This window comes from Crocodylus porosus, unplaced genomic scaffold (genome assembly GCF_001723895.1).
Source record: "Crocodylus porosus isolate Cpor-Errol unplaced genomic scaffold, CroPor_comp1, whole genome shotgun sequence".
In the NCBI taxonomy this organism is placed as follows: domain Eukaryota; kingdom Metazoa; phylum Chordata; order Crocodylia; family Crocodylidae; genus Crocodylus; species Crocodylus porosus.
The window spans coordinates 130,313,259-130,339,164 of record NW_017728943.1 but is presented as its reverse complement, the minus strand read 5'-3'; the positions used below and the strand labels follow the sequence as shown (position 1 = coordinate 130,339,164).

The window sequence follows — 25,906 nt, the reverse complement described above, 5'->3', positions numbered from 1 at the left end:
AGGTTTAGGTTAGATATTAGGAAGAACTACTTCACTGTAAGGGTGGCCAGAGCCTGGAACAGGCTTTCCAGAGAGGTGATGCTCTCACCTTCCCTGGAAATCTTCAAGAGGAGACTGGATAGGCACCTACCTGGGGTCTTATGACCTCTGCCACCCCCAGTGCTCCTTCCTGCCCATGGCAGGGGGTCGGACTCAATGATCTGTCTAGGTCCCTTCCGACTCATTGATTCTATGAAAAGATTCAGCTCTAAGAATCATTATGCATCAGAAGAGCATGGTGAATTACAGTAGTTCCTTTCAAATAAACATGAATGTAAAAATAAAAAGGGGAAAAGAAGGTGTTTCTTAATACACTGATCAGTCACAAAACTTTATCTTCCTTAAAAAATTCAATATAACCGCTATGTTTATCTGAACATGTAGCCTGAAAATGTATAAACATATGTACTTTTAATTCCTCAGGAAAATAAAGTCAACAAACAAGAAATACTCAGAATATGTTCTAGTGAAACATGACTGTCTTCAGGGCAGAAGATAAATCACTCAGAGGTAAAACAAACTGTCTTATGGAAAGATTTATTTTACAGTACCCTGTCAAAGTTTAGACTCTGCTCATTTGGAGGGTGAGATTTTTCCTAACCATAACTGCCCGATCATGATTTTCTTTTTAGAAAGCTGTCACAATATTTAGAAGAACATAGAGAACAGAGATACCTGTGTCACCTGGAATACATGAAACAGACTATACTCAACGCTTTCTATAGAGCCATATCTTTAATGTGTCAGAAAAGCTTAGAGCTAGAAGTCTATGACTAAGAGTAACAAATTACTGTGTTAGCTACAGTGCTAGATAAAAACTACCTTAGAAAATTATACACAATTAGCCCTATTTAGCACACATTCCTTGATGGCTATAGACACAAGTCAGCAGAATTGTTTGCCTTGGTGTTCATAGGATCATAAGAAAGTAGGGCTGGAAGGGATTTCATAAGGTTATCTAATTCAGCCCCCTGCTCTAGGCAAGATCATTTTTGACTAAACTAGCCCAGCCAAATGTCTGTCTAACCTGATCTTGAAAACTTCCAGGGGTAGAGATTCCACAACTTTTCTAAGTAGTTTGTTCCAATGTCTGACCACCCAAGTAGTCAAAAAGTTCTGGATATCCGGCCTAAATTTCCTCTGCTGCAACTTGAGGCCATTACTCTTAGACTATTTTCTGTGGCTGTAGAGGACAGGACTACCTCCATCCTCTCTATAAATCACCCTTTAGGCATTTGAAAGTTTATCAAATCCACCCCCCACACACCAGTCTTCTCTTCTCCAGACTAAATAACCCTAGTTTTTTCAGCCTTTCCCCATAAGTCTTGCTTCTCAGGCCCCTAATCATTTTTGTCACTCAATGCTGGTTTCTTTCCAAACTATCTACATCCTTCCTGAAGTGTGGACTCAGTACTCTACGTGAGGTCTCACCAGTGATGAACAGAGCAAAAGACTCACTTCTCTTGGTACTGGCTTTTGTGTTGCAACAAGAGCACATTGGCTTATTCAATTTACAGTCCACTATAACCTGTAGGTCCTCTGTAGCACTGCAGTCTAGCCAGTCATTGCCCAGTCTGTATTTTTTCATGCAAATATTCTGTCCAAGCACACAACCTTATACTGGTCCTTGTAGACATCTCATCTGATCTATTGCAGACCATTTTTCCAGTCTATCCAGGTCATTCTGGATCCTAGCCCTACCCTCCAGAGTGTCTGCAATGCTATCCAACTTGGTAGTACCTTCAAATCTGCTAAAGTACTCAGTCCCTTCATCATTAATGAAAGTTAAACATTAAAGCTAGGGACAGACATTATGCATACCCCAGTTTAAGTGATCAGAAACTTGTTTAAACCTGTAACAGAACAGATGTTCAGTGCACATAAACCAATTTGAAAATGGCTGAAACAGGTTTGAGATAAACCTGGTTGAATGTAGTATCAGACTTCACTGATTTGGCTCAAACCAGTTTATGCAATGTCTGTCCCAGACCCCTTGCTGGTTTAAGATAACTCAGACTCCACCAGGATCCCGGCATGCTCTCTGGGCTGGGCTGGGCTGGGCTGAGCTGAGCTGGGTTGTCTGCTCCAGCTGCAGAGCTGACCCTGCCCCTCTGCTGTCTAGCTGGAGCAGGGACAGGCCCTAGCAGAGACACCAGCAGGCATGGCCCTGTTAAGGCAAAGTGGGCAGGGAGGGGGTTAATTCTTCCCTCCTTCCCCTCTTCTCCCACCACAGCCAGGGTCAGCCTGTCTGCTGAGGAGCAGAGGGAAGGGGGCTGCAGCAGGGGCCCTGGAGATGGCAGACCCCAACTGCAGGGAAGGGACAGAGGGAGGAATGAACTCTTCTCCCTGCCCCCTTCACCTTAATGGGGCCATGCTGGGTTGCTTGTCCTGCAGGGTGGCGAGGGAAGCTCTGTTCCATCCTGAGGGGGAACTCTTCCCCCTCTTCCTCCACCCAGAGTGGGGAGGGGGACTCTATGAGGCACTGAATGGGGGCCTTTCCTCCTCCTTCCCTTCCCCCACTGCCCCTGCGGGGCTGGGGGGAGGACTCCATGCAATGCTGCCTGGCCCCAGAGCAGGGGTGGGAGGCAGGGGGAGGCTCTGTACCATGCTTGGGGGGAACACTTCCCCCTCCACCTCCTCCTGCAGAGGGGCAGCGGGAGTGTGGAGCTCAGCTGAGCAGGGTGTGGGTGGGTGGGGGTGTAGGGTTCCTCATGTTAAACTAACCTGCAAAGACTGAATCAATTTAGGCTCTGGCTTTTTTAATGTCTGTCCCTAGCCCAAATGATACTGGACCTAGGACAGACACCTAAGGAACCCCACTTTATACCTCTTCCCAAAAAGACACTGAGCCACTGATGACTACTTACTGAGCATGATGATCCAACCAGTTATGTATCCACCTTTAGGTACTTTTCTCTAGTCTGTATTTCCTTAGTTTGTTAATAAGAATTTTGTGGGAGACAGCATCTAAAGCCTTGCTAAAATACAGGTATAACATTTACTGTTCTCCCCTCATCCACAGACCCTGTCACCTTATCATAGAAGGAAATCAGGTTGGTCAGGTATGATGGTCTTGCTCTTCATGAACCTATGCTAGCTGTTCTTGATCACCTTCTCCTCTATGTGCTTCCTAATAAATTCCATGAGGACCTGCTCCATGATCTTCCCAGGTATTCAGGTTAGGCTGACTGGTCTGTAATTCCCCAGATTGTCCTTCTTCCCTTTCTTAAAGATGAACTAGTGCCCTTTTTCCAGTCATCCAGGGCCTTACCTGACCTCTTTAAATTCTCAAAAAGGATAGCCCACAGCTCTAAAATTACCTCAGCCAATTCCTGCAGTACCCTAGGTACAGTAATCTAGCTGCAATACCAACCAGCCCCGCACACTTCAAAGCATCTAGCATCTCTAAGTAATCCCTAACCTGTTCTGCCACTACTCTAGGATGCTTGTCTTCACCCCTATTTTTGCTGCCAACTGCACTTGTCATCTAGCAGCTGCCACGATTTGTGAAGACTGAAGTAAAAAACACATTAAATACAGCCTTCTCTGACTTTTCCATATTTAGACAGGCTTCTGCATTCTATTAGAGGCCCACAATTTATTTGGTCTTCTTACTTTTGACATACTTGTAGAATAGTTCATTGCTTTTTCTGTCCCTTGCTAGCTGCATCTCAAATTGTGTTTGGGCCTTCCTAATTTTCTTCCTGCATACCTGTGTGATGCATGATTTTTCCCCTATAGCTACAGCAACAAATCCACCACCTGTAGAATGCAAATTCCCCTACAACTGAGTATCTACGTATACTGACACATATGCCTTGTCAGAATGATATATTAATGGAGCATTACAGATAAAGGTGCATATGCCACTTACTAGAAGAAAACCCATACAAATATTTCTAGGTATTAAAGATTCAAAAATGAGATCAGGATGATTCACAGTTTAATGCACTTTGTATTCAAAATATTGTTTTTATTTTTACACCCATGTGTATTGCATTTCTTTCATAAAAAAGTATGAATAATTGCCTGCAAAATCCTAAAACAGAGAACAACCCATTGCAGTAGTGTATTCTCTGCTCTGTCATCTCCTTCACTTGTTCATCTCCTTATTTTTGAAGGAAAGAGGCAAAAACAACTACACCACAGAATACTATGTTTAACTGTTTCTACTACTTAATCACCAAGTGAAGGCAAGACAAGCAGCATCTTTGGGTTTAGCCATATATTTTCTTCTTTATTTATGTTGCAATAATGTCAAAATTTCAACAAGGAGCAAGACACCACTGGGGAAGGTACTTCACAATAATTTTGCTCAATGTCATGCAAATTCATTTTAAATTCAAAGGGCTAACCCTAAGATGCTATAAGAAGGAACTTATCACTAACAGAAAGAGGCACGCTTTCAGCAAGTTACATAAAGTTTACACATATAACCTAGATTTCATTCTCAGCATTGCCAGGTCTTCTGAGGCACAGTATAGTCTTAAATTCCCGGTACTACAGACAAACAATTACACAAACATTTCACCTTTCATTGCAACAGTAAGCTCCTAGCCCTTCCCTGGAGAAATAATGCAAACCTTTAAAGCTTTAGCTCTTGGCAATGTTAGAATAATTAGAATATTATTAGAAAATTAGAATACAAGTAGTTCTCCACAGCAAAGCTAGCATTCTTCACATTTCTCTTCATATCAGTGGTCCCACAGCTACAGTTCTTGATCCACAGTCCAGTTTCAATGGCTATCAATTTGGTGCACATCTCCTTAATTTACCCAAGCAAAGCAGCTATCACAAGAGATGCCTAGTTCACAGACAAAGGGCATAGGGATGCTTGAGAAGTGACCAAAATTCTGCCTCTTCCCCAATTAGTGGAAACAATCTGACAATAGTTTGTTCTAGGTTTGCTAAAAAAAAATAATTCATAAATTCATAGATGTTAGGGGCTGGAAAGACCTTACAGGATCATCGGGTCCAGCCCCCCTGCACAGTATGACATGTCTATAAAATTACAGACATGTTACTGATATTTCATATTCCTCAATTTAATGAACTTGAACTTTCTGAGAGATGTTTGTCAATTAGTGAAGCTATATTAACTCACATTAGGTCACCACGTGCTTAAAATTGCTACTGTTTGTCACCGCCCTGCAGTGTCTCACTAAGCTAATACAGACTGCCTAGCCTTAGAGTAATTGCACTATTGCATCGCACAACAGAAAACGGATATGACTCACCTGAACTAAATTGTTAAACACCACACAACGGCTGTTAATAGCTGAGACTAGATTTAAAAAGTCCTGATAAACAGGTTTGTATTTGGCTTTTCCAGCAGTATTACCAGATAGCCTGACAGCACTGATTCTCATTCATCTCAGTTTTATGGCTGAAAGCTTTAAGGAAAGCCTTGACTCATCATTGTCATATGCCATTTACTCTAGAAGAAAACATAAACATCCCAACTTAAAAATTCAAAGACTCGTTGTCATTTCCACATACCAAGCCATCACCAAATGTCTGTCCCATGAACAATTCAGAATAATTTTAGTAGTAATTACAGTGATCTAATACTTAACCACCATTCTACAGATTTAAGGGACCCTGAGAAGTCATCAAGTCCAATCCCTTGGTCAAGGCAGGACTGCCCCCAGTCAAAGCATATCAGTCAAATGTCTGTCTAACCTGTTATTAAAAATGTCTACAGTCAACGTCTCTGGATAGCTTATTCCAATGCTTAAACACCCTCATTGTCAGAAAGTTCTTCCCACTGTCCAACCTAAATTTCCCTTCCTGCGATTTAAGGCCATTGCTTCTTGCCCATGCAGCCACAGAGAACAGTCCATCTCCATCCTTCATATAACCAGCCTTCAGGTATATGAAGACTGTTATCAAATCTCCCCTCAGTCTTCTCTTCTCCAGAAGTAATCCTAGTTCTTTCAGACTTTCCTCATAAGACATGTTTCCCAGGCCTCTAATCATTTTGTCCCTCTCCACTGGACTCTAATTTGTCCACATCTAACTTGAAGTGAGGGACCAAAAACTGGACACAGTCATCCAGGTGAGGCCTCACCTGTGCCAAATAGAGCAGAAAAATCACTTCCCTTAATTTGCAAGTAACACTCCTATTAATATAACTCACTATGCTGTTGGTTTTCTTTCCCCCACACCCAGCAAGAGCACACTATGTACACACTATGTGCTCTTGTTGCGGGGGGAATGGGACAGGGTGGAAATCATATTCAGCTTATGGTCCACTGTGACCCCCCCAGGTCCTGTTCTACAATGCTGCAACACACCTAGTCCTTCCCCAGTCCATGCTTGTGCATTTGGCTGTTTCATTCCAAAGGCAGAACTTTGCACCTATCCTTGTTGCATTTTAGCAATTGACTTTAGATCATTTCTCCTGAAGATGACCACATTTGTTATTTTTAATTACTTTAACAGGGTGATATATTACAGATCTTATCCAGAACTCATAATGACATTACAAGCAATTACGAGCCAAGGGTCAGACCACCAATTTAGGACCACCAATTTAGGAGACATGGCTCCCTGACCTGGCCTGAGCTAGACGTTATGATCTGAATCTGCAAATCTTCCTATGTGAAACACAGTCAAATTCATGACTGGTAGAGAGCTGGTTGAAAATAATGTGCTAACAATTCTGCTAATGCTGAATTTGGTCCTCCAGTTTAAAGGCAGAGATAATCTTTACTCCAGTCCAGCAATAGGCTGAATTCAGCTTTAGGAACAAATTCATTGTTCCAATAGCAGAGTTGACAGAGTAACTAATGCTAATTTGAGATCATTTATACTCCATTACATGACTTGATGTTTGTTGAATGAAAGTGAGGATCTAAAAGAGGAAGAAGCCAGGTTACCACAGTTAAGAATTTTGCTAGACTTACTTAGAAGGATAGAAGATTTACATTATGATAGTTTAGTGCAGTTTGGATTGCACACTGATCCCATTAAATGTTTTGCACAGGTTTAATAGTTTTACATTCATATCACTCCCTATTATATGTCAAGATTAAATATGAATTGCTTATAGCCAAAATAGTTTCAGTGAGTCACAGTTCATATGCTAAATAGTCTGGTACTTGTGTGTACAGAATCTGGGTATAAGACTCAATTGTTGATACTTCAAGGTTCAGGGAAGCAAAGGAGATGAGCTGGCATGTTAATAGACATTTGTACTAAAAAAAAAAAAAATGTTAAATTTTCCACATGGTGTTTTTTACTAAAACAATTAATATGCCACTATTGCTGACATGTATAATTATACTCCACAGATGTGCAATAGGAATCTCTGAATATTCCTGAATAATTACATGATGAAATACACACTTGCTCAACACAAATCATCAAATAATTGGCATGATGATGGCAAAAAATATCTTCATTTTGGTGTGCAAAATATCTAAGGTGCGAATCACTGCATCAAGAATGTGCACCTTATGGTTAAATTCCATTTTGCTTTACACGCCTAAATGGCATGTATGCAGCCACATGCAGTCTGTGATTCAGCTTGGCATGCTCATACCTACCTGTGCCCATACAGCATGCTACATAGAAGGACTGGTATTCATGCCAAGTACTTGCACTTGGTGGTTCTCTATAAAGTATGTAAGTGGTGAATATTGGGAGCTGGGAAAAAATCTGTTCACTAGGCCACCCCAAGGGAGGACAAGGAGCAATGGCCATAAACTGTCAGAGGATGGTTTCACATAAGGAAGAACTTCTTTGTGGTAAAAGTGGCCAGAATCTGGAATGGACTTCCCAAGGAGGTGGTACAGTCCCCAACCTTGGAAGTCTTCAAGAGGAGACTGGACAGACACCTTGCTGGGATCATTTGATCTCAGCAGTATTCTTGTCCAGAGCAGGAGGGTTGGACTCGATCTTTCAAGGTCCCTTCCAGCCCTTAATTTCTATAATTTGTTTGTGGCAGTACTCAACATGCCAAATGCTTTCCTGACACACAAAAAGGGATTGGGGAGGGGGAGGAGGAGGTGGTCCCTAACTGAAGAGCATTACATTCTAAAAATCCAGGACTCTCTGCACCTCTGGAAGGGAAAAGATTAATAAAATGCTTAAGGTTAAATCCTAAACAGCCAATACAGGAATGCAAATTATAAAGGAAACTTTAACATTAAGATACACTTACCAGAACTAAGACCACCCAAAAAATTATAGGAGATTTAGTTCAGGTGTTAGAGTCCAGTCCAGAGAGATAATGGAAGCATCAGGCACCCAAACTACAACACCCAGAAGGCACCATTTGAAATGAAAATATTTATGGTTTTCAGCCAAAATTGGGATGGGGGGGCATCACTTAAAGGGTGAAATTGTCCATGAAAAACCCTTGTTTTCTGAGCAGTTCCCATCAATAAAGGCTCAGTTCCTTCATACTCCCATTCCCAGTCTATTGCCTTGCAGTGCCCCACTGCTACCTGTTAGTTCTCAGACTGTACCAGGCTAGTTACTTCATACCTGTCTTTAAACAAGGACCTTTTAGTCTCATTATTTACGGAAAAAGGAAAAAGAAACAAGAAATGAACATGTCCCATGTAATTCAGAGCTCTCATTTTCTTTCCATGATTTTTTTTGTAATCACCCATTACCAAAAAAACACAACCCCCCACAACCCCCCCCTACTTTGGACTTACACAAGGTTCTCATGAAAAAAACTCACAGGGTTTCAGTAAATACAGAAAATCTTGTCAGAAAGCCTGCTAACTTTCATGAGTGAGATGCAGCCTTATACAGAATATGAGAAAGAAATAACAATAATTTACAAATAATTTTAACATTTGTATTCTAGTATAATAAGTTATAGCCAAACATCCAAGAAAATTAGTAAAGATTTCAGTTTAGTTTTATTTAACAAAACCAATTTCAAGATTAACCAGATTACTGTTCCTCTATAGTTGTAAATCATAAACAGAGTCCAGGTGACATACACTTATCACCTACTCAATTCTGCTATCCAGTTGCTAAAAGAGCACCATTAATTCTTTTGCTACTCTGAAAATATTGTCAAAACATCACATTGAGGGTTACGCAGGTAATTTAATTTTATAACCTAACTCTCCTGATAATCAGTACAGGAGAGACTTGAAAGGCCATGGGTAGATGAAATAAGGGGCATGTATATACAACACTTTAAAGTAGGTCAAATACTTTTGCACTGCTTTGATGGTGTTGTGTTTGCATGCATTGGCAGCATATTGTGCATCAATTCTAGGCGCTGTAGCACATTCGGCAGCGTAATACACCTTAAGTGACTTTGGGATGCAGCAAACTAAAACACCTCCAAGGCATTTTAGTTTGCTGCCCTACGGCCATGGAGTGAAGCACCAGGCTCTGTGCAGCTCGGGGACTGTGCAGGTAGCCCTTGCAGGCAGCTTGGGAGAAGCCCAGGCAAGCAGGCTAAACAAAGTCAGACAACATGAGTGATTCAATCAAAAGCAACCAAACTTGTTGGAGTCCTTAAAAAAAAAAAAGACAACACATTTCTATTTCCCACATTTAATGCATATGTTCAGGCAACAAGCTGTTGAAGTTAAAATGAAAACTTTTACATTGAATCAGTTGTAGTCACGGGTGTTCCCACTACATGAACTGATACAACCTTGAAACACTGGAAGTATGTACACAATGAATAAAGAAAAAAATGTATTATTTTCATCATCACAAGTCTAGGCAAGTCACTTTTGTTCCTGGGTTGGTATCAGCCTACATGCAGAGTGAAACTAATCCAACTTTAGATACATTTTATAGATACATGGGAGTTTAAGAATCTCTATCTTTAAATACCACAGCGGTAGTATCCAAGAGATACATAAAATTAAAGAGCATAAAACTGTTTCTCTTTTTTTCCCCAAAAGGCAGGGCATAAGTTGTGCATAAGGAATTTTAAGTTACTGTGTTTATAAAAATGAATTTGGAGAGGATGGGACATGGTAAGAAAGTGGAAGTTTTGACTTATGGATATGTCTTCACTTAACTCAGATGACAGGCTCCTGGATCTAAACCCCAAAAGTCAACTTAGCTCAGCTAAATACAAAGCTATACATGTATTTTTATGTCCTGATACTTGCTGCATTCTCATGGAGGTGCCACTAGGATTTCTGTGGATTACTCTCATACTTCTTTGTGCTGCAGTCTAGGATCTTATCAATAAACTTAGAGGAACTTTCCTGTCCGAGTACCATGAACACCTGGATGATTTCATATGCATCCTTTCTGTATTGAGGTGACCTGGACCAAATTACCCTTGAGGTCAATCCCAACCCTATGATTCTATGCAAGGAACTAGGAAATGACACTCCCCTTCCTCCTCAAAGTGAAACTATCACTCACTCAGGCTCTGGTCTCTAGTCCTGGATAAGCCAGTTAGCTGGGGATGAAAGCACCACTAAAGTTGAAGCAAATCAGAGTGTGTACATAGGGAAGCTATGTTAGAGACAAAGTTAGAGCTGCAGCCAGTTCTGCAGGAAGGCCCATTCCAAAAAGCATGGTTGCCTCTGAAAAATTACACTGCTCACTTACTCAGGCCACATCATCTTCAAGAGCCATCAGCTAATTCAGTCACAACTGTAAGGTTCCACAATGGATTTACTCACTCTGTTAAAAAGGGTTATAGATTTGAGACCACGCTGTTAAAGGCATTTAGATGAAGATGAAGGAAGGTAGCTTATGAGATTTTTAGATGCACATATGCTCTTAGTACCTGTCAATTCAAGTGGATTTTAGGTACTTATGTTAGAAATATTATTAAAAATGCATTATCAATAGCAGATTTAGAAAAAAAAAAAAACCACAGCTGCTACCCCTCCTTGTCTCCTTAATGGGAGAGGGAAGGGGGGGGTTGGAAATTGAAGGGAAAACCACCAAAGGCCCTTTGTACTAAGGTATCACTCCCTCTCTGTTCTGCAAATTTACTATCTCTTTGTTGCACTAAATCACACTTTCTTTCATGACCCCCACATTCTTAGGCTAAGATAAGAGCAAATGCCATTTTTGCCTTCAGGCTGAACCTTGAGTAACCTTGGGTCCCATCTACGCACGTGTGATAACCTAATGCATATTAAGCCTACCCGCCCCGCATACTTAAGTAGTTAATTATAATGCACATGGGACGTGTGAAGCGACATGTTTACATATATGTTTGTATGAACCGGAAATGAGTTGTAAAAATTCCTCCTTCTGCACACGTGGTCAGGAGAGAGGGGATAAAAGCCTGCTAATGATTGTGCCCGGGGGCAGAGTGTTTGTGCTCTTTTGTCTCTCTCTCTGACCCTATTTGCAAATATATACCTTTTGTGTTGCTAATAGAGTGTGTCTGTAGCTGAAGTTTTTTTTTCCTCCTCCCGAGAAACGAACCACGATTTTTATATCACTTAGACAATTTAAAATCCTGTTCAGTGAGAACTTCATCTTTTGGCCTCAAAATGCCTTTGGCTTTTTCTTTGCATAGTAGGCAGCATTCAAAATAAACGCCATCACTGGCACAAGTTCTGCAAGTATTAATACTGAACAGCTCTCATTAACTTTACAAGAATTGCACCTGCTCATGTCAAGGGATACATTTGGTCCTTAATGTTTACAGAGACAAGAATAAAAATATGGCAAAATAAACCACTAATGCTCATCTTCTGTCGAGTTTTGTCTGCAGTCCATTTTCTCTTAGAACACAAACGAATATGGACTTCCTGTAAGTGTTTACTCATCTGACAGCTCTCAGAAGGTTCCCAATCACAGATATGAACTCCTTTACTATCCTCAAGAAAGACACCTGTTGTCTTATGAGTCTCTGTCCTCCACTGATAAAAGGAGATTGTTGTTCTGTATGTCCACATCATTCAGACAAGTACGTATGTATACAAAGGAATTATTTCAGATGACTAAACATAATATCAAAAAACATTACTTAGATTTTTACAGTATGAGATGATAGTAGTATGAAAATATGCCCTAGTTGCAGAGTGCACCTGTACTGCAGTCACTGCGACTCAGGCAGACATACCCAAGCCTGCTTTAAACTGGCTAGCTTGAGTACACTTAGAAGTATAGTTGCAGCAGCTAGGAGCAGCCTACAAAACTGCCTGGAAAATTGGGTTAAAAAACAGTCAAGTATTAACCCACACTGAGCTCACTAATACAGCCCATATACTGCTGAACAGCCAAGCCAGGTAGTTTAAAGCTAGTGTACATGGATGCCTTCCTCCAGGCCTGTAGTTTAGACCCACTCCTAGTCATTTAAAACTTAAGACAATTCACTGCGGAATTTAATGTAGAGAATAATCTTGTACTGGTTCAGATAAAGGTGCTAAATAAATTTATTAAGTCTCTTCATTTTCTTAGATGCTCCTTCAGGTGATTCCATGTAGGAGTATTTTACTCTGCTTGTATAATGGAATTTAAAGCTCATTTTTGAATTATGCTTCAGATATTTAAGTTACTATTTCTATTAGGTTTCTTTATTTCAAAAAATTATTTAAACTTGCATTTAAAAATAAACACTAGAAATAAAGTTTTTATCATGCCGGTGGTAAATTGCAGGGGTCCTTTTCATCTGTTATACATCCCGTTTGGTCACAATGAGAGAAGTTCCAAGTGAACATTGTAAAAACAGGCTCTCCTCAAAGTACCTAGTTTTCTGTCTTCAAAGGAAGACAGTTTGATGCTGTTAATGTAGTAAAAGATGTAGCAATAGGTCTGTAGAACTGCCCTATCATAGAACCATAGAAAATGAGGGTTGGAAGGGACCTCTGCAGGTAATCTAGTCCAACCCCCTGCTCAAAGCAGGACCATCCCCAACTAGATCATCCCAGCCAAAGCTTTATCTACTTGGGTTTTGAAGACCTCCAAGGATGGAGAGTCCACAACCTCTCTGGGTAACCTGTTCCAGTGTTTTACTACCCTTCTAGTGAGAAAACATTTCCCAACATCTAAACCCAAACTTCCCCTGCTGCAATTTCAGACCATTGCTCCTTGTTCTGCCATCTACCACCACTGAGAACAGTCTAGCTCCATCCTTTTTTGAACCTCTCTTCAGGTAGTTGAAGGCTGCTATTAAATCCCCTCTCAGTCTTCTCTTCTCTAGACTAAATAAGCCCAGTTCCCTCAGCCTCTCCTCATAAGTCATGTGCCCCAGCCCTCTCACCATTTTTGTTGCCCGCCTCTGGACTCTCTCCATTGCTCCTGTCATTTTAGTTTGAATTAATAGAGAGGTGGCAATTGTTTTGTACATATTGCTCAAGTACCAACTGCACTTTACATGCTCACTGAAACATGCCAGCCTTAACTCATGAGCCAATTAGAGTTTGAACCACTACCCCTCACTCAACTATCTCAATGAGATCATGGGAGATATATGGCTAAAAAAAGACTGCAGGAACAGGCTGCTTCTCATTCACTATGATTAGTAGGGTCCCAGGATCCCACTGTACAACACACTGTGTAAATATACAGGAAAAAAACAACAAACTCCTTGTACTAAGGAGCTTTAGATAAAGAAAAGGGATGAGGGGGCAGTAACAGAGGCACTCAGATGTGAGACATGATAAACTGATAATAAGGCAATTAACAGAACCAAGGTCTGCAGACTCACAGAACAGTGTTCCAATTTCTAAACCACACTGTCCATATATTTCCATCCTGCTCCTCTTAGTTCATGTGTAACGTAATGACAGAAGTATGGGAGAAAACATTTCTTCAGAACACATAAGTAAATCCAAATTTGGAATCTGGAGGAAACACCCCACCTGATTAAAACACAGCTAGTCAACTATGGGAAAAAAAATAATTTGTGAGTAATGGTTTAGTTTCCAAATGTCATAATGTTCTTCACAATCCAACTAGCTGTAATTGTGGCCAGACAAATGAAGTGGCAGGCCTTTTATTTTTGATCTATCTTCAAAATGGATAAAGTCAAAAACACCAAGCAAAGAACCGTTTGTCAGAAACACATGGTGTTTCATTCTGACACACTTGAACAATATCTATGTTATGATTCAGGCCATCTCCTAAGCTCTCCAAGGACTGGAATTCCCAAACTGACCTGTAAAACTAAAGTTACTAACATCTGGAGTCCAGTATCCAGAGAAAGTTAAGAGAGGTTGGAAACTAAAAATTCCAGTCTTAAACACCATCCACAGGCACCACACAGTGAATAAATCAGCTACTTTGTCAATTAGGAACCATTTTTTCCCCAGGAGTGATTGTTCAGAACCCTCTCTCTTATCTTTGCACTTCATTTGATCTTACAAAGAAGACGAGTGTATAAAAGTGAAATGCAAGGATTTCTTGGGATGATACCTTCTAATTTGGACCAACTGAATAGTTGGGATAGAGTTAGACAGGATTTTGTATACAAGATGTTCTGTCAGGTCAGAAGAACCTCTTACATTCAAAAGCTTGTCCAACTCTATCCTGTCTATGCAGTTGGTCCAATAAAAGATATCACCGTAAAACATCCTTGACTCTTGCATAATTCCTGAACCATCATGGCTACAACATCTACTATAATAAAGTGAGTAATTGGTCTCTGTATCATAACACCTAGTGACACAACAGTAAACTCTGTGTGGGCATGACATTAATCATCAGCTCCATAGCAGAAGTATTAGTAGTTTTTGAAAACTCAACATTTCTTAATCCTAGCCACTTGTGGCACCACAATATTTGTTATTGGTACTCAATTCAACATAAAAAAGACTGAAATAAGTGTTTTGTTTAATTATTTTAATGTTCTGCAAATGCAACCATAAGAATACTACATCAGGATAGTTCTTTCTGCCATGGACCTAGTAAACAGCTGCTATTTTAGCTTGGCCTCTTTAGGCAAGGCTCCAAGGAGCAATTCAGTTCCCTCCTCCTCCCCCGCATATGCTTCAAAACAAACTGTCTAAACATTAAGGGAAAAAAAGAAAGGAAAAAAGTAATATAAACAAATGCAGTATAATCATAAATGGAAAGTGAAGCATTTCAATGCCTGAAGTTTAATAAAAAGCACAGAAAGAATAAAATGGTAAGAAAAATAATGCTTCACAAGAATTCCACATTGCCTTGCTTTGAGGACCTGTAATACTTCTAACACTGGCGTTGCTTTACTACTACTATAAATAGCTCAGATTGTTGGAAGTATGTATTTTTGTGCTGGGAAAAACATCAACCTTTAGAAATTAAGACTGTTAGCATTAGTTTTTAAGAATCTTAATCCTTTGTATTTCAAGAACAGAGAGTAAAACTTAGTGCGTCATTAAATCTCAGAATTCCCAGAAAGTTTAAGCCCAACAAATACACTACTTCAAGCGACAACTTTCTGTTTAAATCCTACTGTCTATTTTATGCCACATGAGGAATCCTGGAAATTGAGTGTCTCCCAAGGTAAACAAAATACTATCAAGAAAGAATTTAACGACTGTAGAGAGAAACACCAGTGCTGATTCCCTTCACTCCTCTGTCCTTGCACAGCAGAAGTGAGCTATGTAAAAGCATAAAGAAAATATACAGATTTAAGACAACTTCCAAGCAAAATCACTTTTCTCATATGACTACAGTAGCTCTCTGAAGTTTTGCTTCTTCCCCAAGTTCAGCATATTCTGGTACTTGTTTTCCAGACATTGAACAAATGCTCAGGTTTCCAGCCAAAACCTATATGAGGTACAAGAACAAAGCTAAGACACTCTTTCTCCCTTCCCTTTGGCATCAGGTATCAACTTCCAAATCTATACGCCACTATCTGGTATTATTGCTCAATGTGCAAATTCCATTTACCCACTCTGGGCATTTGTAAAGAACTGCAGCTTTCAATTAAGTGCTGTGCTGTTTGTTGGACACTGTTAATCTTATAAAAGTGTTGTTTTGAAGTGTTCATATCTAGATCTCAGTCTGTTTGGCTTGACCGATGCTTCTCTGTCAAAGTTGTGCTCAGTGAGGGACTCGCTTGGTGTTGATATAAAACACCGCAGGACTAGATCCAACCTTTCCTAGTAGTCGGTCCCCTCCATTGCTGCCCATAGGTTTGGTTCAGCATTCCCAGTATCTACCAGAAGCTAGTGGGCTTCATGTATAATCAGTTTATGACTTTTAAGCCTCTACAGCCTTCATCTATTTGGGTCTTCAGTTAACAGTTGATGAAGCAGGTGATTTTTGTCATCTCTTGCCTCTACTGCCAGTAATGATGTTAGGGTCTCTCTTCTTATATCACTTGGTCTAATGCTTTAGCATGCAGGGATTACATCTGTCTGTAAGTTGTGCAGCCTGTCATGAGTCTCAGCACAGTTAAACACAGTTTTGACCTTTTTAGTACAACAACTTCTTGACCATACAGGAGCCCAAGATTCTGCTGGTGCATATGCCATTGCAAATACAGTGGTTCTGAGCATTTTAAAAGTTGGCACCCCACGGCATACTAGCTAAACATCCTCAGGCAGCTACTTGTGCAGGGACTTTACCGCTGACCTACTGAATGTTATGTTTATAGGTGAAGGAGCAGTGTACTGCAACTCCTAGGTAGGTTGGGGTATGGCTAATGGGGAAGTATATGGTTGCCTCCTCCAATATTCAGTGTGGTCTTGGCTCAACAACTGTCCAGGTGGAAGAATGATGATACTGATGACTTACTGATGCTCAACATTAAATACCACTTGTGGAGATAGTTGGCAATGAGTTCCATGTCAGTACTCAGCATCTTTTCTAATCCTGTCAGTTCCTTGGGCTACTATGGTAACACCTGTATCCTGAAACCCAACAAACCACCATGGGATCCAAAAAGCAACCAACCCATCTCACTATTCTGCGTTACCTACAAACTCATGGACAGCATAATCCTGAATAGAATAGGGACCATCACTGATTTCCACCTCCCAAAACAACAAGCTGGCTTTCGGAAAAAGTAGTGTACCACTGGTCAAGTTACATTACTTACATTTGACACAGAAAACAGATTTGAAATGAGGAAGAAAAAAGGTGCAGTTTTTTATTGACCTCACAGTCACCTGTGATACTATATGGCACCAAGGCCTCAAATGAGATACCTGACTGCAAGCTTATATGCTTTCATCATGACCATTATCTCCAGGGCTAAGTACACAGTCAAAAAGCCTAAGGCTGAATTGACTCAGACTTTGCAGGTTAGGCTAAACTGCATAGATTGAACCAATAAACAAGTGAACGGACATTCGGTTTTGATTCCAGAAGTGAAGCCACATGCCTGCAGTGGCCCAGGCCAAAAGCCAAGATGTGCTAGAAAACACCTCCCTGCTCCGCTGCAGAAGACAGCTTAAGCCAAGGCTAGCCCGTCCACCTGGGAGAGGGAGGGGTTTGCTGGGAGGACTTTGAGTTAACTTGAATCTGGAAGGGATCTGGGACAGAAGTTCAATAAACCAATTTAACCTAAATCAGTTAAGTCAGATACTACATCCATCCAGGTTTATCTTAAACCAGTTTTGGCTATTTTGAAGGAAGTTTATGTGCACTGAACTTCTGCTGTGTCACAGATTTGAACTGGTTTCAAATCACTTATATCAGTTTGTGTGTAATTTGCCCCTAGCCCAACAGATTATTCAAACTCACTGCTAGCCAAGGAGAAAAATGCAGAGTATGAACTCTGAAGAACAGGGTCTCACAAGGGTCAGTGCTAGCAGCAATACTCTTCAATGTATATACCTCAAACTTCCAGCATATAACATCTAAGCAATACACATACACCGATGATGATGCCAAAGTAGCCCAAGGAATTGACATAACAGAACCAGAAAAAGCTAAGAAGAGAACTATTTTATCTGTCCATTACTTAACAGACCCAATCTTGCTTTATGCAACATTACTGACATCAGAAATGCATAAGGATTGTTTATCCTTATGATTCAAGTACAATCAGAGCTCAGGAAAAAGTTCCAGTGATGCACTGAGGTCATTATGGTGGAAACACATCTATCAGATTGCTTCTTAAACAGCCTCCAGACTAAACACTTGAATTTCAGATCCTCCAAGTGAGAGTCACTGTAATTTATCTTCCCTTTATCTTCCAGCCAGACAAGGTACAAAAAAGAAATCTACTGAAATCTAGATATTACATTTTCTACATACATTAAAATTATCTTTAACCTAAAAAAAGTCACCTAAATGTTAGAGAATAAAAAAAACTTGCCTTGCAAGATGGAGTTGTGGAAAACAAGAAAGAGAAATACAGACATTTATCTTACTGCATTAAAACAGAGGTTCATTTATTCTGTCTCTGAAAGCAGTGAGTACCAAATCACTTCAGGGAAAGTACAAGAAACTCAGGGCAAACTAGTTTTTCTCCAAGCCCTTCTAGTTAGTTAATGGTTGGTTTGTGCCCTTAAGCAGGAGAGCTTCTAAGATTTTACACATTCTCAATCTTAGGACAGGACACAGGACTTACACTTAAAGTGTTAAATACATATAATTTTACTGACCATAATGAAACAGAATGGTTTTACCATTATTACCTTGTTTTCAGCACTTCTGCATCACTGACTTTAGGGCAATGGTGCCCAAGTGATTAATGCATCCTGTTATGGCTCCAGAAGCAGCAGTTCAAGCCCTGCTGTCAGACTATCCCTAGTTATAAATGGGTACTTAGTCATTCATACTGGGGAATCAAGGCAGCCAGACATGATGCTAACCATTCTCTTGTGTGCCACTGGCTACAGAAATTGGCCATAACAACACAAGCCGAAAACACCATTACGGTGTAGGTAGACCTTTGATAACCTTCATTTTGCCAGTTAGCTCACCTCCACATTGATTTAAAATGAAAATATAGGAACTGTTCTATTAACTTCAAGCAGGGGGTAAAACTAGACTGACCACCTGAGTCAGATCCAGACCAGCGGGCTCCTCACAAGCTGGATCCAGATCTACCTCCAGCAGCAGGTTGAGTAGCAGTGCCATGAAGATTAACAGAACCATTGCTCCTTCCTTCCCTCCCATCCACCTGCTAACAACATGCATCCCCAACGGGGCTTCATGTCTGGGAATTTAGTAGCAGGTCCCACTCCAACTCACCCTCTCCACAAATGCCCTGTCCCTACAAGGAACCCTGCAGGCCAAGTGAAACAGGCCATGTCTTTGACACCCGGTAATTTACAGGATGCTATCAGGTTAAAATCATTTCAGATATATTTCCCAAACTATTAATAATGGGTCTCTTCCCACAAAAGGAATCAGAACTTGTGGTAGAGATGATATCTTTTATTAGACCAACTAGATTTTTGCAAAGAAAAGTCTTTAATTGAAAGCTTTCCGACACAAACAACCTTCTTACCACGAAGAACTGTTACAATCGTTTCTCCAATGCCTGAAGAAGGGTGTTTGTACCGGAAGGTTGCAATTAAAATATTTTTTTTTGCAAAAATCTAGTTGGTCTAATAAAAGGTATCATCTCTACCATGAGTTCCGATTCCTTTTGCCTCTAGATCAATATGACTACAACCTGTATACCCTCTTTTCCCACAAGTCTTTTGAGCCCAGAACTCATCTGAACTTTTATGAATTTCCATTCATGGTAAGCTTGCAAGAGCAAGGTTCATAACGCAGAATATTTCTTTTTCCTTTGTATGCTTTTTGTTTACATTTTGCACTGTGTTCAGATAGACAATGGTACATTTACTCATGTTTGCAATGTGTGTTTGCACACTATGTAATAATAAAGAACCGCACACAATCAACAAATCCTAATTTTTAGCTTACTAAAACAGACAGTTAGGTGTATGAGATAATAAAAAGCCACTGATATGAACTAGATGTAAAGCCATAGCCGGTCTACTCATTTATGGCCCAATTTTCAAAAGTGCTGTTTAAGTGCTTAACCTCAGGACAGTAAAAAGGCCACCCGCTTACCCAGACTAGGCATTTCCCTTAGGCAATGTAAACAATTCTCATTAAATACAGGAACAGTCTGTGCTAAGCTTTTCCTCATAGTTAAAGCCCCTTATCTCCTTTCTCAAGGGGGCCTTCTGACTCTAACACCAGCCTTGAAGCTGACAGGATCTAAATTACGCAGTTAAAAATTGATAATTATATTAGGAAGCAGAAAGTGGGGGCTGAAGTATTACTATGTACTTAAGTGGTTTATACACCCAGCTGATAGGCAGATAACTTGCCTGTACAGTGTACATAGTAGGCAAAAAACTGGGGCTGGCTTAGCATTACACAGTAAAATCAGTAATGCGCATAAATGGAATATGCTGTATCCTATTAATGACAACAGAAGCTGCAGATGTTGGGTACCTTTGAGGACAGGGCCATTATAGTAACATTTTTACATATACTTTTTAACGTTAAAAAAGTAGCTTTTGCAACACCACAGGGCCATCTGCAATATTTTAGTTTACAATTTGATTATTTTCCAGTATAATTATTGGACGTACACATATTGGCATAAGCTTTTATCCTTTAACTCATAAGCAGGGATTTACTCAACCTGAGGAGGCAGCCAACAGATTTTGTGGGCAGATCTTGGGGCCACCTGCAATTTCCATGGGCTTATCATGGTGGGGCCCCCCTACACCTCTCATTCACCAAGGCACCCCAGTGTCCCCCTCCCTACCACTGACTGGCTGAGAGGGCTGTCTGTCACACGCTTCCACACCTTGCCACTGATTGGTAGAAAGGGCTGGGGCCACACAAAAGCAGTCCTCTCCACCGATTAGTGGTGACAGGTGGGGACAGTAGCATCTTGTTCACCTTCATGCTAGGCCATGTGGCCAGGAAGACAGCTGGCTCCCACAGGGGAGCCAGCATTTTATTTTTGTTAAGTTTTTTTCCTGCAGATTTCACAGAGATCAGCCTTTTAGGCCACATGAATCCTTAATTCAGTTACTCGCTCACAGATATCACTTGTTTGGATACATATAGTGGGCTTGTGTTTTGCAGGTCAGACTAGTTTACTATAATGGTGTTTTCTGACCTTAAAAACTCTATTTTTAAGTTAAGGAAAACAGTACCTTTAGTGGTTCTTACTTTTTCCCAAATCTTCATTTTACAGATATTAAGTCCAATGTTGTACTCTTTACTCAAGCAAGCATCCTATTGGTATAGGCAGAAGCACAGCCCAGGTCAAGAAGAATATTGTAAAAGTCCTTTCCTTAACTTCCTCTGCAGGGCTCCAACTAGACACAATTAAATCTCAAATAAATATAAATTCACTTTCACTTTTAGGTCCATAGTTCTGCACAGTGTACACTTCGAAGCTTGCATAAGATACGGGCCAAATTTAGGGCCAATAATTTCATTTAAATGCAAACACCACAATTCAATATGACAGTCACATCTTTAAGTCTAATTTACTTTTTTCCTCCAACTCTCCCTAATAACACCCATCATTCCCTTATGTATGTTGGGTTTTTCCTCTTATTTTATCCTGTTCCAACAATACAAACAGTTTGATCATGTTCTCATGCAAATTACCTCAATGCTGCTTTCTTTGTATTTAACGCCATGAAAGGAAATGCAAAATTCTCAAAAATAAATCATTTCAATGTAATTGGGAGGAGAAAAGTTACAAAAATATTCATACAGGACCAAATCCTAGCCTTGTTGAAGCCAAGAAGAAAGCTGTGGTTTCAGTAAATCAGGATTTCATCCATTAGGTTTTATAAAGAATTATTCTGCACCAAACCTAAATGTTGTGGCTACAACAAAGCCTAGATCAGAAATGGAAAGCACTCTAATAATAGTTCTTCATTTTCATTCTGATAAAACATGTTTGGCCCATCCAAATACTCCACTGAATTAAGCTCAATTACAGATTATTTATGTAACACCAAAGTGACTGGCACACCATTACAAACAAGAACAAAGATTAGGCTGCAACCAGGGACAACTCTTTCATTTCTGTTTAGCAAATGCATTTGGAGTACTAAAGGATATCATGAAAGAAAAAGATCAAAACTGTATATAAACTAATGTGATATGTCAGAGATTTAATCTGCCATCTTTCACTTCTCTAATGCTTCTTTTTCCTTCAGCTGATTTTACAGTATGAAGTGAGGTCGTCAAAAAATCTGTTTGCTACACAGGCAGGCAGGGAGGGAATCCAAGCCACACATGTCTGCAGAATTTAAAATTCTTGTTTTTTGGATTTTGTTTTCTTTAAATCACCTTCATGATTTGCAAAGATAACCATACAAATGAGAATACTGCTATTTTGCCTTTCTGAATGCTGATAGACTGTACTCGTCCCTCTGCTGTTGCTCATAGTTTTGCCACAGGTTACTGTGAAGAACTGTCGCTAACCTTGTGAATTGCATGCTATTTGGAAAAAAACTAAGTGCCACAGGAGCAACAAGTAGACCTTCAAACATTTGGCCCTATGTCCAAGAAGATACTCCAAAAAGTCTGGACGTTCTCTGAGGAGTAGAAGGTACTTCTCAGCAGGCCGTTACCTAGGACTCTGCATGTGGACTCTCCCAGTAATCTCTCATTTACCCCTAGACAGGTACTACTAAATAGTAGAGCTGTGCTGAAATATGCACTATTTTAACCACACTATGCAAGTAGCACTTGGCTTCTACAGCACAAGCAGTGTCTGCTCCCTGTATCTTCTTTCAATTAGCCATAGGGCTTCAAGTTTGTCTTATTTTAGCCGTACTTTGATGAATCTTGCTTTTTACAGAAGAAGAATGTCAAGATAGTTTGCCTAATTTTGTAATACTTGGGGTTAAATCCACATAGATAGTGGCTAGAAAATGCTAGGTTTTTACATTTCCCCAACTTGCTGAAAAGCCACTGAAGTAATGTTGCATTGCATAAGCTTTCAGTTATGCAGCGTTATGTGCCAAAGTCCTGACTGCCACAACTGGAGGGGCCCACCATCAGGTCTGATCTCCATATGCAAGAAACACTTCTCTGAGCTACTGAATCTTAGCCTAATATAATCTGTAATTTAAGCCCTGATCAAGGCAATTTATCTTAGAGGCATGAAGCTGAGAGGAACCTGAACACGCCACAGGCAGCCACAATGGCAGATGTTCATAGATATTTCTATAAGCGGAGAAACTGATCAGAAGATCTAACATTTCACCCACTCCAGCGTGGCAGACTCTGAGTCCTGCAGAGTACCTTCATCTGTACACAAAAATCCAAAAAATTGAACCTCTTTGCCTTCCTATTAGGATGTAATAGCACAGCACTTCTAACAGCTGTAAGATCAGGAGGTCAGACATTCTGCTCCAGCCAATGTGGTGGGACTTCCACAGTGTCAAACAAATGGCCCATATATACAGGTGGCAGGAAAAAGGAACAAAGAGGAAAAGGGAGCATGCTGTGTAAATGGCATACCACCCATCCAGGATATGCTTGATTTCAGATGCTCTCTGTTTTCAGGAACAGAGTGGATTCCTTAAGAATCTGATAAACAGCTGCTATTCCTCCCCACCCCACCCCACTTTGATTTACTTGACAGGGGGCAGCACTCAGTGGCCTTGAATACGGCAGGTCTTTTTGTCAATGGAGCCAGACTAACCATACCAGAATGCCCAGCATAGACACTGCCTGCAAGTCAAATAGCTTCAGTTTTGCCAGTGAGAATGCAGCTGAATGGGAGAAACGGGGGGTAGGGGGTATGAGGGAAGAGGGATAAGGGGAGAAAGAGTGCAGGGATTTTCCTGCCAGCTAATTTACATCCCAGACAGAGCTCTGTTTAATCCAGTGGCTCTCAACCTTTCTAGATTCAAAGCACCCCTTGTTGGACTCGAGGCACCCTTTGGAAAATGCAGGCTCTTTGCTTTCATGCATTTTTTGGCTATGGTAAGATAATACAGCAGTGGTTTGTAACATTTCTAGACTCAAGGCACCCCTCAGAAAACACCAGATCTTAGTTTTCACTCCTGTTTTTGACTATGGAAAACAAACAGATCAATTCTTCTGTTGCAAAGAACTCAGAAAGACCACAACAGGGCAGGATGTCTTCAGCAGTGTGGTTTCCTGCTTGAAATCTCCAGGCTTACCCTGAGAATGACATTTGCACACCTGACAGTGCTAACATGGTGTGGCATTCAGCCCCCAATCCCCAGCCTCGGATCACCTCCAAGATCTCCTGGTGGACTAAGATCCACTGCCTGGTGACCACTGTTTTACACAATGTCAATGCAACCCCTCCACCAAGCACTGGATGAAGGCTGGGTTCAAACTGAGGAGGCAAATGCCAATTAAAGTAAACAATGTTTGGTTGTCAGTAAAGAGTTTGCTGACAAATATTTCTTGGCACGGCGACCCTATCCGCAAGCTGTCACCTGTGGCATCCCCAGCAGGCTCTTGGGAGCACAGATTCACAGAAGTTGGGGGATGGAAGGGGCCTCATGAGATTACTGGGTCCAGCCCCCCATTGGGCAGGAAAGACTGCAGGGGTCAAACAACCCGAGCAAGATGCGCATCCAGACTACTCTGGAAGATCTTCAGGACAGGTGCCTGCACCAACCCCTGCAAGTCTATTCTAGTCTGGTCACATGAACCATGAAGAAATTTTGCCTTGTGGGAGTCTGCTCCAGGGAGGAAGCAGCTGGTGTGACCCCAACATGCTGTGCCCCAAACTGGCAGGGGCAGCTCAGCTGAGGTTGGGGGTGGGGAGAAGATCCAGGGCTGCCAAAAGGGCTGCCAAGGTCCAATAGTCATCAACTCCTCTGTGACCATGTCACACTGGACTTAAAGAAGATCTTCTTTACTGTCCAAGCCCCCAAGGCCTGGAACTGACTCCCCCCAGAGGTGGTGCAAACACCTACTATGGATGCTGTTAAGAAACATTGGGATGCTTATCTCCTGCTGGGATCCTCTGACCCCAGTTGACTGCCTGCCCCTGGGGCAGGGGGCTGGACTGGATGATCTCCCGAGGTCCCTTCCAGCCCGAATGTCTATGAAAAATATAACACATACACCGCTGGGGAGAGGAGGTGCCTGGAGGGTGGAGGCGCCGGAGGGAGCCGCGCTGCTGAGGGCGCCCCAACGCGGGGCCACGGCCAGGGTCGGGGTCGGGGTCGGGGACGCCACGTGCCCGAGCGGGCGGACTCACCGGCGCTGTAGAAGCGGTCCAGCACGGCCGTTTCGCCGAAGTCCAGCTCGGCGAAGGGCAGCGCGTCCAGGGCGGCGCCCACCGCCTCGCACGCCTCCCGCAGGCTCTGCAGGGCGCCGCTCTCCGCCCGCCCGCCGGGCTCGCGGCTACCCCCGCCACCCGCCCCCGCGCCGGCCGGGGGGCTGGGCACGGCGAAGCTGAGGCCCCCCTCGCTGCTGTCGCTCATGGCGCCGGGCTCAGGCCCGTGCCCGTGCCATGTCCCGGGCTGGCCCCGACTGTCAGTCCCCGCCGCAGCCCGCAGCGCTGCTGCCTGCTCGCGGCTCGGCGGGACCGCCCCGCCCCAGCTCCGCCCCGGCTGCACGGGGCCGCCTTCCTGCTCGGCCCTTGTCTGCTGCCTCTCGCCTCTGCTGCCTTGGCCCCTGCCTCCGCCCCCGACTGACAGAGAAGATGCGGGTTGGCAGGGCCCTCAGGAGGTCATCGAGTCCCGTGTGTCGCAACCCGTGGGTCGTGACCCGAAAATGGGCTGCAAGATATGGAAGTGTCGCAAACAAACTTTTGAAGCGGATTCTCCTTTCAAGCAGCGCCCTGGCGAGCCTCCTGGCAGCCCTGGGCAAACTTGTAGTATCGGCGGAGGCGACCCGAGCAGGGTGCGGGGCCCTGGCCCTGGCCCTGCCCCCGCCCCGATGCCTCGCGCCCCGGACGCCATCGGCAGTGGGGGTAGCGGGCGGTTGGGCGGGAGGACATGGAGTCGCCGCTCCGCGGGGCCCGGAGCGGTCACCCCATTTCACCCCTCTAGGGGGCAGTCCTGAGCATTCCCCCCCC

The 25,906-nt window shown here is 42.1% G+C and overlaps 1 protein-coding gene across 3 annotated transcripts in view; it reads right to left on the bottom strand.

The window, feature by feature from the left end:
* MAP3K5 (mitogen-activated protein kinase kinase kinase 5) overlaps positions 1–25,417 on the bottom strand; it is a 148,126-nt gene extending 122,709 nt beyond the window's left edge. For 2 of the 3 annotated variants that reach the window (XM_019550189.1, XM_019550190.1), the window contains exon 1: positions 25,085–25,416. In XM_019550189.1, the coding sequence (XP_019405734.1) occupies positions 25,085–25,310 (226 nt within the window). In that variant the 5' untranslated portion in view covers positions 25,311–25,416. Of the gene's footprint in view, positions 1–25,084 lie in introns of all 3 variants that reach the window. The other variant, XR_002103746.1, reaches the window with a different exon arrangement.
* Positions 25,418–25,906: the final 489 nt, after the last annotated feature.